The sequence below is a fragment of the Diospyros lotus genome, chromosome 13 (assembly GCF_014633365.1).
Source record: "Diospyros lotus cultivar Yz01 chromosome 13, ASM1463336v1, whole genome shotgun sequence".
In the NCBI taxonomy this organism is placed as follows: Eukaryota; Viridiplantae; Streptophyta; class Magnoliopsida; order Ericales; family Ebenaceae; genus Diospyros; species Diospyros lotus.
Window position 1 is genome coordinate 10,053,208 of NC_068350.1, and position 13,341 is coordinate 10,066,548.

General features: G+C 36.7%; 1 protein-coding gene across 1 annotated transcript; it reads right to left on the reverse strand.

Annotated features, from left to right (window-relative positions):
- Window positions 1–1,870: 1,870 nt before the first annotated feature.
- On the reverse strand, window positions 1,871–4,961 carry LOC127788029 (uncharacterized). Its single transcript, XM_052316149.1, has 3 exons — window positions 4,131–4,961; window positions 2,158–2,703; window positions 1,871–1,984 (listed from the first exon to the last, which is right to left on the reverse strand). Exons 1-3 carry the CDS (start codon window positions 4,959–4,961, stop codon window positions 1,871–1,873), a joined length of 1,491 nt encoding a protein of 496 aa, XP_052172109.1.
- Between the last annotated feature and the right edge of the window lie 8,380 nt (window positions 4,962–13,341).

Sequence of the window (13,341 nt, forward strand, 5' to 3'; positions counted from 1 at the left end):
TGCATTCATCAATAACATCACTTGATAAATGAATTAATAGGATTTCAGACGGCGTGCCTAAAGGCGAAAAATATTCAAGATGGGTGGGAATTTTTTGGGGCCGATCATCAGCAATTTCTGCCCAGGATTTATAGGGCTGGCCTGATGAAATTTTCCAGTTGGGCTTAACATAAGGCCTAGGCCCAAATGCCGTACTCTGCCCTCCATGAACAAGCCCATTCACTGTTTGGCCCGCCCCATTGCAAGAGGAGGCTGCCTTTTAATAAAGGTTCCTGGGCCTCGCGGGCATAACTTAGACGGCCCCCACCACTTTCAAGCTTTCTGCCAGCAGCCTCCTCTCCTAACGTTTGACCTGCAGCGACGTGGGAGTTAATTCCTGAAATTGCGCCGCATGTGATTTGACCGGGCATCACCTCGTGGATTGAGGCTTTGCTGGAAATGGGTGGGTGCTCGGTTGGTGGCTTGGACAGAGGCCTGGGCTTTGCCATATTGAGCTTCTGTAGCGTCGCCAGCTGGTTGCAACCGAGGATGATGGTCGTCTTCCACCACCGGATTCACCGTCTTCCTCATCTTCAAGCTGGAAATGGCGTTTGTGACGGCGCTTGAAGCTGCTTTAAGACGACCGGATCTCCTATCATCCCCCTGGTTTGTGTCTCGCACTGCATAAATCGAAGATGACCGCACTTCCACTGCTTCCATTCTCGGACTGCCATTGCTTTTCTCCCCAACGGACGTGGATGACTGCACCTTCTGCACTGCTTCCACTACTATTGCACACGGTGGGGAAGCTGGTAACTGGCCACCATGCAACGGAAGAAATGACGAGGGGTCACCCAAGTCAAGCCTTCCAGCCTCTTCGCCGCCTTGCCCAGAAACTCCTTGGACTCCACCCTGCCAAGGGAGGTCCACATACAGCAGGGCGGCCTCCTCGACCATTGTCGCCTGACCACCCTCCATCGTTACTCGTTCCTCGTCGCTGAAAGTACCATTGTTAATCCGAACCTGTTCCCTACCTTCCTCTTGTTCCGACATCATGCCAGCTGTTTCGTAGCCATTAATCTCCTCCATCGAACTTGCTTCCGATCTGGCGGATTCATTTCCATCCATTTAAACATCTTCAACACTCGTCCCAATCACACATGCTATAGCTGGATTTCTCGATCTTGACCTGTGAATCTGTTTGGAGATACCCCTTTTGCTTCGGCCTAAGGGAGGCCTGCTCTTCGGACGTGATCTCGCCGGCGTAGACCGACGGGAACACGCCATATGCGTGGTTCACTTAGCTAGGGAGAGCCACGGAGACCTCAAAACCTCTCAAGCAAGAGAGAGCTCCAGTAAGTTGGGACATGTGAATAATTAATAATTTCTTTTAATGATAAACTAATAGTAGTACATACTTGGTACAAATTAAAAGTCTAGACCTAATATTGAAAAAATTAAAATTTTGATGCATAAATAAAAGTATAACAAAAGGTGTTTTTTTTTTCTTTTTCTTTTCGAAAGAAAAATAAAAAAGGATAGTGAAGGGATAACTGCATTTGGCCAATAACAGATTAGGAAATCCAAAACATTAATTATTTAACTAGATTAAACAATTATTAACAACAAATGATTGCAAGATTTGCCTACTACAACAGTAAAGACCATTAAAGAATGAAGGAAATAGAGTTGTATGCATCCATCATGGTGAGATATGGAACACATAGACATCATATTTAATTGTTAATTTCTCCTATTTCTAATCATGCCTTGCATGTCGCTTGTAGCTCCACCAATGAAGCTCAAATCTTCTCTCTTTCCTTTTCAATCTTTCATGTTTTTGCTGGACCTATTCAAATGTGCTGATCTTTTCAACACACGAGTTTATAATTTATGGTGGTGATGCTGATTCCCAGCGTTTGCAGCCTCTAATCCTGACATGAACGCCATTATGCATGGCGCCTGCGCCGTTGTTGACGATCTCGCAGCACTGCCTTCGCGATGCCTGTTTGTTCAATCATTGCCAAGACATGTTAGTCACAATACAAACCATGCCATCCAGATAAGAATACAAAAATCAGTGCGAGTTAGTCTGCAAGGAGGCATCAACCCGGGTTGCACTCTTGAGGGTGTAATAATTAACAGTAATCTTCTACGCATTTATAGTTTAACTTTCACCTTCTTCCATAGTTTGGGATCAAAGATCGGCGCCGAGACGTTGAAAAATTGAACAGACAAAGCCTGAAGATAGTTTGCTCGAGCACATTCCTTTGTCGAGTCACCAGAAACCCTCTTGTACTTGCTCAAGGTTTGATCCGTTCGGACTACCTCAACCTGGTCCAAGAAATAAACAACCGGGGCCTCACACGGATCGGTGCTGAGTACCCGGGTATTAAACGTGAAGGGCTCCCGATTCCAGCTTTTCCACGTCACAAACGTTTGAAATGCTGTCTCCAGTGTCGTTGCCGTCACCAGAGAAGGGTAGAGTTGTACGGTGTAGCCCCAGGATATTGAAATGGACCAGTTTCTTGACAGGTCGTAGCAGAAACTCTGTTGTAGGGTCCGACCCGGATCCGTTTTGTATGCTCGAACCAGTTCCTTGACAGAGTCGACTTGGTTCTTGTCTGGGAACATTGGCTTCACGTAGTCTAGGTGGTGCAATGACACTAGCGGCGCCACAGGGTGTGCTGCCAACAATCCATATGGTTCTCCTCGTATGTCAATCTATACACACAATTGTAAACGTAATTTTTATATGCATTATTTAAATTAATTTTTTAACGTGTTTGTTTTCTCTTACGTTTCATAAAATAATTTTTTTTACTGTGTTTCCATCTTTGGGATGACTAATTATTAAATCTTTTAATACCTGCGTGTAATTTGCTGTTGGATTTCAATAATAGATTGTTGCTTGCCTTCAACAATAGTTCTCATTACAGTCATGCTATTCATATAGGGGCACTTTTACCGGGTGGGGGGGGGGGGGTGTGTTTACAAGTACATATTCTCGTAATAAATTAGAGGACTTATCACGATAAATTAACAATATTCTCTCATCTTCTCTCCCATTCTTTCTCCAACATTGCCTCTCACAGCCTTCCTCTCGCTGGCGCTGCCTCGCACTTGCCGCTTGATGTCCGTCGTTGCATCCTTGCTTGATTGACCGTATCACTACCCGCCTCGCCCTCATTGCCTGCTGCATCCTCACGTCTCATAGCGGGAATTGACCAGATGAGGATGCAGTGGGCAGCAACGGTGAGTCTAGCAAGGATGCAGCGCGGATGACGAGCAATGAGTGCAAGACAGCAATGGATGGCAAGAGGAGGACTGGAGGGGAAGGAGAGAGAGAGAGAGAGATGAGAGGAATGAATAAAATGGTCATTGTGAGAAGAGAGGAAGAGGCAAAATAGTTATTTAAATCCTTGTAAATCTATTTGTAAAAACTCTATCTATACAAATAGCATTATTCTTCTTATTATAATATGACAAGTTTAAATAAATTATTTAAAAAATGATTCCACATGTCATACACCTGATAACATTTAAAAAATAATAATGATATTTTAGATCGAAATTTTTGTCCCAATTGATAGGCTGAATTGATAGACCGAAAATTTTGGCAGATTTATTGGTCATTTGTAAAAAATTTCCAAATATTAGGGCTTTACAAATTCGTGCCAAATTGAATAAAAGATTGAAAGGAAATTGAATTTCTCACCTTATTCTTAAAAGAGTCTATTTAAGTTTGCCATAATTCAAGAGTCCATTAAAACCCAATACAACTACCAAAAAAAAAAAAGTTTAAAATTAAAATTCAGTAATTTTTGATAATTTACCCAAATAACTTTAAATTGTGCTCTAAACTTATCAACTGCACCAAGTATATCTGAAAATCAAAATCAATATCTTGGATAGAATTTGAAAGTAGGGCAGGTTTACTTCTTTGGATAGACTCGAGAAAATCAAGAGAGAATCAATAACTAAACTAAATTATGCCTTCATTAATGTAATTATTTGTGAGAAGATGTTTTCGCCTACGCGATCTCACTTTCCTTTCATGTTTCATTCATTTTTGATAGTTCATAACTGATCACAAAATCATACCCACCATATCCTATAGAAATGATTTCGAGAGGAAGAAAAATAAAAACCTGATGGAAACCAAGCTCCTTGGTAAGCGGGACGCCAATCTCACTCATGCAACCACCGATCTTCTGATCGGAGCCGTACGCCGCCGCGTACCGGTCAATGCAGCCGTCCAAAACCCTCACTAGCTCCGCCGCCAAGGGGTAGCTGATGGCAAACCCGCCACCGCCATAAGCCATCTTATAAGAGTGAACGATATCTTGCTCAACGCTCTCTGAATTCCCTCCGATATAATACATCTCATCATGATCATACTTTCCCAGAACAGTCACCAAATTTTCTGGGAAAAACACTGTATCGTCATCGCCCATCACAAACCACCTCACACCCTCTAACCCTACCTCAAAACTTTCCTTCACTATGCGCGCAAGCCGGACAGCCGATCGGTGGCCGTACGAACACGTGTACTTGAATCTCGCTGTGTCCTCCGACACTCGATACGGCGGTGACTTCTCCGGCCACTTCTCGCCGCTTGCGGGCTCCTCGTCAAGCCAAACAAACCCGCGGGTGATATTAGGCTTCCACCATATCTCGCTATAATGCCGGCGATTATTCCACGTTTTCGCCGACCCACTGATCCCAAACAGTACATGTGATATATTGGTTTCTTCAGAAGTGTCTTCCCCGAATCTTATAAACGTGTGACTACTGTTGGAATAGAGGCTTCGCCATTCGAAGGTGGAGTAAGAGAAGAGAGAGATCGAAGCGACAATGGTGATGGTGAAAAGGGCCTTCGTGAACAGTGAGAAAGTGAGTTGGAATTTTACTTGTAGAGGTAAGACACTGAATTTCCAGAGTTTGAGACGGTCAAGAGCGGTCACTTGCGGTTGAGACATGGTTTCTTATCAACCAAATTGAAACCCCGAGAAATTGGAAAGCTCAAGGAATCGTGTTTCGATCGAAACTGAATCCTTAAAATGCTTTGTTTCAAGTTTGAAAAACTTCGTTGATGGCATCTCACATCCTCACATTAAAAGGATACAAGGTTGATTGTGGATACTCTTATCCACAATCCCTATTTTTCCCTTTTATATCTCTCTTTCTAGCAGTATATATTATTATTAAATACCTTCTAGAAATCGGTAATTAATTAATATTTAACCAATCATTGCTTAATATACAAAAAAATAAATGAAGAATAATGGAAAACAATCTCTATAACGCGTAACTCGTGATAGTGAGTAGTCTACGTACATAATGCTCATAAGAGATTTTTATTTTAATTGTATTGTTATTAGCATGATAAGAGAACGTGACAAGTAGCATTAATTATCTAACAAATCCTAGACATTTAATCAATTGTTTAATTGCATTGTGGTTAGCATCACAATAGAACGTGACAAGCAGCTTTAGTAGAATAGAATTAATTATCTATAACAATCTACAAGCTGATATTAATTTTTCAATCCTTTTTATTAATTTTCTATATGGCTTTATATTATTAGCATTAGAAGAAAAAAATGAGTATATATCCATTTACCTAAAAGAAATAGTATTTGCCTATTTTAAGTTACAGAATCAGACCAGCGTTACCAATTGATCGGGATTGAAATATGTAGATAATTAAGTCTTGATTGAGGTAAAAGTGTAAATTTCATCATTTTTTTTTTTTCTAATTTAGGTCATTTTTAGGAAGAACTTGTGTGGTCTGAATTTAACTTTATTTATTTATTGTTTTTTCAAAACAACCCTTATTGGTGTTAAAAAATAAGACTAACGTAATTTCCTTCACTATATATATATATATATATATATATAACATTCATTCAAGAGAATCCCACTGCTAGCAAATGCATTGAAAGCTAAAACCTCAGGCAATTGAACCAAGCCAAGACCTTGGTCCCATGCAAGAAAATATTATTGGGAAAAAAAATAAAAAATAACCCTCGGCATTAGTTAGGGCACAATAAAAGCCAACTCATCCCAACACAAATTCAATGAGGCCACACCTAAAAGCCTCAAAATCAAGGTTACCTTTTCTTTATTATTTTTAGTTCCTTTTGAGTTTTCAATTTTTTAAAACAATGAAAACGCGTTCATTTTGTTATTTTCAAAAACACATTTTCAAAAACAAAGAAAGATTTTATAAAGAAAACCCAAAACAACATTGTTGTTTTGGGTGTTTTCAATAAAAACTCGCCTAAAACACCAAAATACAAAAAATACATGCCTCCTCCCCCCACCCCCCACCCTAATTGCGCAGACATCTCTCATCTTTCTCCTCTCTTCTCGCCATGGCAAGAACTAGATCCTATCGGTGTCACCGGCTAACATGGGCTTTGTTTCCTTTTCCATCGCGGGTCATCGTCTTGGTCGTCATCATTCTTCTTTGTTATCGTTCACCAATCGATGGTTTAAAGCCACTGCCATGGCCGACTGGTTGAGTTACTCTTTCTCAACTATGGCGTTGATCTCCTCCCCATTTCCTTTCGAATAACAGTCTCTGTACAGATGATGTATGGGATCGTTGGATGCAGAACTGGGAACAAGATGAAGCTTTCAAGAAGCAGTCTACACAAGTATCGCTGAATTGGTTGAATGACATGAGTGGCCCTGGCGCCAGTCCTTCCCACCACACTGGGGACTCCATATTCTCAGCGGAGCATAAGAGACAAATGGTAAGAAATTTAATTTGTTAATATTTGTAAAATTTTATTATTAAAATCTTATATATTATTTTTTTTTTTAGAAAGGGGAGTTTGGGAGGAAGCCCACCCTGATTGAAGTTTTTGAACGAACACATTCACAAAAAACTGAAGAATGAGAGAGGATGTACGTCGACAGACGTTCTACGAGCATTGCTATAAGTTTTTTTTTTTTTTTATTGCAAATAATGTCAATTTAATAATTAGCGTAAATTTTAATTTTCGTAATTAACTTATTCTATTTTTTTCGTTAAACTGTCATAAGAAACATACGAACAGTTGCTAGAGCAGGCAACTCAATTAGATGAGGCATCCGATCAGCCAGTTGAGCTAGATTGCGACCAGTTATTTATCTAGGCTACTGACGGGAAAAATAAGAAGAAGATGATTTACAGCACGGGATCCTTATCCCAATCGAAGTTTTCTTACATCGACAGGTTATCTACTGTCTCATCTGGCTAGGAAAATGCTACCATGCAAGAAATGAGCAAGAAGATAAACTCGCAGGCTCAGAAGTTGAACGACTTTCGATGACAAATGTTTGAGATGCGACATTACAAGAAAAATGACATTTAGCAACGGAAAAATCCATAACTAAAACATCAAACTTCATCGCTAAAAAATTTAGCGACGGGTAGCTTCCCATCGCTAAAAATGGTGTCGCTAAATTTTACCGACAGGATTTCGTGACGGTGCAAATCAACGATGGAATTAGCAACGGAAATTTCCATCTCTGATTAAAAAATAAAAAATATTAAAAAAATTAAATATTATTTTAGCGACTGAAAACGTTCCGTCGCTGAATAGCGATGGAAAGTTTTTCGTCGCTAATACATAATAAAAATTAGAATATTAAAAAAATTAAAATCAAAGATTGAAACAATTCTGTCACTGACTTTAATTTAAAAAAAATAATAATAGCCTGCGCTAGAAGGACGCGTGCTCGCCTTGCCTTGCGAGCGCTAGGTGGCACCGCCTTGAGCTGCCACGTGTAACGCTGGGATAATTTCCTAGGGCACTCATTTCTTTCCTTCCTCAGTTTCGATCCTTAGTCCCCGTGCATGAGCGCGCGCACGACCGTCCAAGCTGCAAGTCTCCTTAATATATACACTGCACATATTAACTATATACTATACTTAGTTGCAAGCCATTTTAATTTTATTTTCAATTAAGATTTTAAATTTTAAATATTTTAAATTCATAAATAAATACTTAAAAAAATAAATGTCGTAAATTTTAACTCAACGAATGTACCACTTAAATGTTGTAATTAATTAATCTCTTAAATATTTAAGTTTTATTTGATTAAATATTAGTTTAATACATATTTGTTATTATAAATTTTACAATATCATATCAATTTACATATTTTTGGATTGTAAATAAAATACATAAAATATGCATTTAATACATTTTAATATTTATTTAATCTTTGTTTAATACATAATTAATAAATTTTATTTTTTTAATTTGTTTTTCCTTTTTTAGCAACTGGCTAAATTTTATAATTATTAATTTATTTTTTTAATTATATAGTGATGGAATATTCTGTCACTAAATATATTTAATTTTAATTTTAATTTTTTTGTTATTTATTTAATTTTTTTATTAATTAGAGACAGAATATTTCGTTACTAAATATATTTAATTTAATTAAATAAAAAATATAAAATTTAGCGACGGGATAACCCTGTCACTGAAAAATAAAAATAAATTAAATTAAAAATTAAAATTTAGCGACGGGATATCCCCCGTCTCTAAAAAATAAAAATAAATTAAATAAAAAATACCAAAATTAGTGATGGGATAACCCTCGTCGCTAAAAAATAAAAATGAATTAAATACAAAATACAAAATTTTGCAATGGAATAGCCCTGTCGCTAAAAATTAAAAATAAATTAAATAGAAAATTAAAATTTAGCAACGGGGTCACACCCATCGCTAAAAAATAAAAATAAATTAAAAAAATACAAAATTTAGCGACGGGATAAGGCCCGTCGCTAAAATATAAAAAAAATTAAATAAATAAAGCCAAATTTAGCGACGGGATAACCCTATCGCAAAAAAATTAAAAAAATTAATTTAAGATTATTTAGCCACGGAATATTCTGTCGCTAAAAAATTTTAATTTTAATTTTAATTTTTTAATTATTTAGCGATGGAATATTCCGTTGCTAAATTTAAAACTTTAATAAAAATATTAAAAATTATTTAGTGACGGAATTTTTCGCCGCTAAATAATAAAAAAATTAAAAAATTTGGCTACAGAATTTTTCGTGGCAAATCCGTCGCTAAAATTTAGCGATAGAATATCTGTCATTGAGACGTCTCTATTTAGCGACGGAAAAAGTCCGTCGCTAAATCCGTCACTAAATTACTGATTTTTTGTAGTGCGAGCTTTGGTTGAACAACTTATTACATCTACTCGTGACATGTTTCCTTCTTCTTCTCATCCACAATCAACTCGCCAGCCTGACTTACCTAATGCTGGTGATGATTTAAACTATTATGTTTCGTAATTATTTTGATGTAAATGTCAATATGATATTAATATTCTGTTATCTAGACAGGTTTGTTTCACAGTTATTTTGATGTAATAATGAGGATGATATTATTAATTTTTATGAATATTTTGTTTGACTATTAATTTTATAATTTCTATAATAATTTTTGTTTTAATTTATATTAGAATTAAAATTATTTTAGATTATTTAGATTAATTTAATAATTAATTAAAAATAATAATTAATTTATTTTTTAGCAACGAATTTTTTCTATCGCTAAAGTATAAAATATATAAATAAAAAAATTAAAATTTAATTTTAGCGACAGAAAAATCGTCGCTAAAATTAAATTTTAATTTTTTATTTATATATTTTATATTTTTACGACGGAATAATCTGTTGCAAAAAATAGCGACGAAAAATTCCGTTGCTAATCCGTCGCTGTTAAATTTGGTCACCGTAGTAGACGACTGAATTAGAGACAGAATTGTGTCGATAATTATCATTGCTAAATTTGAACAGATTTGTCACTAAATTGGCCACGGATCAATCACTGCTAAAATTTAGTGGCGAACACTTCAGTGACGGATTTGTTCCATCACTAAACTGATTTAGAGACAGATTTTTGGGCTTCAGCGACGAAAATATTTCGTCGCTAAAACCCGAAATTCTTGTAGTGTGTGGCCGCTGTTTAGGAAGAAAGTCGTTGGCTAGAGTTATCGCGATGATGGGTGAGGAAGGAGATGGGTTGATCGATGATGATGAAGGAGCTCATCTCCTCTTTTATTGCTTCTATCCATTCTTTTGAATATTTACTTCTTATGGCTTCCTCATATGTGTTAGGCCCATTTTCAGTTAGCGCTCTTGATAGCTAGCAAGTCTAATTCGAAATCTGATGCTAATCTTTGAGGCAACCTATGAGATCTTCATTCCCTATCCCTAGCTAGCTGATAATCAGGAACTGATGGCTGGTCATTAGAGAATTCTTCTACTGTTTCTCTCTCCTTATCTATTTCAGGCTAATTTTGACTTTCCACTTCACTAGAGGTTGAAGAAGAGTTCTCCACCTCATCTGAGTTTATAGAAGGTTGGGTACTTAAGTTTTTCAACTCTTCTTGGGGACTCTTGTCCTTACTAATTTTGTCACCACTAGGCTTTGTACAAGGCATTTCTGATTCATTAAATGTGACATCTTTACTAACAATAATTCTTATTCCCTTTTGGTTTCTATCCCATAGCCTATACCCTTTGACTCCCTCAAGATATCCTAAGAAAATACATTTCCTGGCTCTAGGCTCTAATTTTCCCTTATTTTGATGAGTGAAGGCAGTACAACCAAAGGTTCTAAGAATTGAACAATTGGCACATTTTCCATGCCATTTTTCATAAGGAGTATCACTATTTAAAGCAGCTGAAGGAGTTAGATTAACTAGGTAACATGCAGTCATGACTGCTTCTCCCCATAATGACTTAGGTATATTTGAACTAATCATCACACACCTAACCTTGTTTAAAAGAGTCCTATTCATCCTCTCAGCTACTCTATTTTGTTGAGGAGTATAGGGGACTGTTTTATGCCTAGACACTCCATATTCCTTGCACAAATTATCAAAATCAGAATTGCAGAATTCTAAACCATTATCAGTCCTAAGGTATTTTATCTTCTTGTCAGCTTAATTCTCTATTTGAGTTTTCCAGTTTTTAAAACTTTTAAAAGTTTCAGACTTATCTTTTAAGAGAATAACCCAAACTCTCCTAGAGTAATCATCAATTATAGACAGAAAATACCTATTACCCCCTGATGTGGGATTAGATGCTGGCCCCCAAAGATCTGAGTGAATGTATTCTAAGGCTCTAAGGGCTCTATGAACATTGGAGGAGAAATACAACCTATGATGTTTTCCAAGGACACAATGATCACAGAAAGGGATATCAGACACAAAGTCTTTACCAAAAGCACCTTTATCACTTAGCAACTTAAGTCCTTTGACACTCACATGTGCTAACCTATTGTGCCACTTGATAGTGGCATAAGGATTGACTGATGCAATATGGGATCCTAGATTATTAATTACCTCAGCATTTAATACATAAATCCTATTTCTCCTTACCCCCTTACAAACTACCATTGATCCTTTAAACATTTTTAACACTCCATTTTCAATTTTTCCAATAAGATCATTCTTTTCTAATTCTCCCACTGAAATTAAATTCCTAGCCATTTCGGGTATATACCTAACATCTTTTAATTTTAGGACATAACCATTGTCTAACTTAATAGAGATGTTTCCTACCCCAATGATTTTATATGCTAGGTTACTGCATACTATGGCATGCCCACCTTCAGATTCATGCAGATTTTCAAACCAATGTTTTTGTGATGTAACATGAAAAGATGCACTTGAATCTAAGATCCATTCATGCATGTTTGATTTTGCAGCAACATTTATTTCAGTGAAATCAGAATCTAAGAGCATGTATACTTCACTAGGATCATATGAGGTTACTACATTAGCTTCTTCTTGATCCTTACCCTTTTCTTTAATTTTATTTTTCTCTGCATAGCAATCTTTAATAAAGTGCCCAGTTTTACCACACCCATAACACTTTTTACCCTTCCCTCGGTTTTTGGATTTGGACCTGTTTCTACCATTTTTCTTACCACCTCCCTCTTGATTTTTAGATTGGGACCTACCTCTCATCATATAGACCTCACCATGCCTTTTCTCATGTTTTAGTTCCATTTCTTTACTTCTTAAGGAATCTATAACAATTTCAGGTGTTAAGGTATCCCTACCATACTTAATGGCATTTTTTACCTCTTTATAGATATCTGGAATAGCATTTAATAAAATCACAGGCTTATATTCTTCAGAAACTGTTTCACCACAATTAGTGATATCTTGAACTAATTTGTTGAAGACATCTAAATTGTCATCTAGATCCTTAGAGGGGTCAATCTTAAAACTGAAAAAATTCTCTAACAAATAGAGTTTATTTGGTGTGGACTTCTTCACATATAATTTTTCCAGTTTTTCCCATAGCTCTTTAGTTATGTCAAGTTTTCCTACTTTTCTTAACATTGAATCAGAGAGATGTAGGATTATTGAAGTGTATGCCAATTCATCAGCTTCTAGTTTTTGTTCTTCTTTAGTACCTTCAGGGTATTTACCATCTATGGCCTTAGAAACTTTCTGTTGTACTAAAATTCCCTTCATTTTTTGTTGCCAAATAGAAAAGTCCCCCTTCCCATTGAAAACCCCAATTTAAAGTGTGTAGTCATATTCACTAAGTATATGAATTTCACACAGAATATGCAGCCTATTAAAATAAATGCAAACACACAGTTTTAAAGATTTAATTCAGGCAGCAGATTCACAAAAAAAAGATAACAAACAGAACCGGAACAGGACTAACCAGGGTAGAGAAAATTGATTTACAAAGTAAACAGTATTCTAGACCCATTTTGCACACAATCAAGTAACTGATATCACACACAGCAGATTATTAGGTTTCACTTCAACAAAGTATATATCGGCAAACAAAAAAAAATAAAAATTAGAGAACAGTAACTGTAGAACAAACAACTTAAACAAGCTGATACAAAATTTACCGAGCTAGATCTCAAGAGTGAGATCTAGAATGAAATCGGGTCAGATCTTACAGACCTGCCGACCTCCACGCGCCAAAGTTTGCCACTACACGCGCCATCACCGGCCGGAGAGTAGACTGGCACTCACCGGTCAGGGCAAAGCTACTCGGACTGACGATCACGGATTTGGAGTTGGTTTACCCCGAATCACTCAGTGCACAAAGCAATAGGAGTTAACCGATTCGGGTTTCAAGTAAACCCTAGAACCATTTACCGTGAAAAAAAAAACGATTAAGGAAACCAAAGGGGTTTTTCAATTAGGGTTTGATTTTGCACAACCCAGGAGCCACACGAGGCTCTGATACCATTTGTTGCGGAAGATAACTTACCAAAACAGAGGGTTAGTACAAATATAAGCAAAACCAAAGAGATATCGAAAACCAGTCAAGAACACAAAAGAGTAATAGTAAAAGAA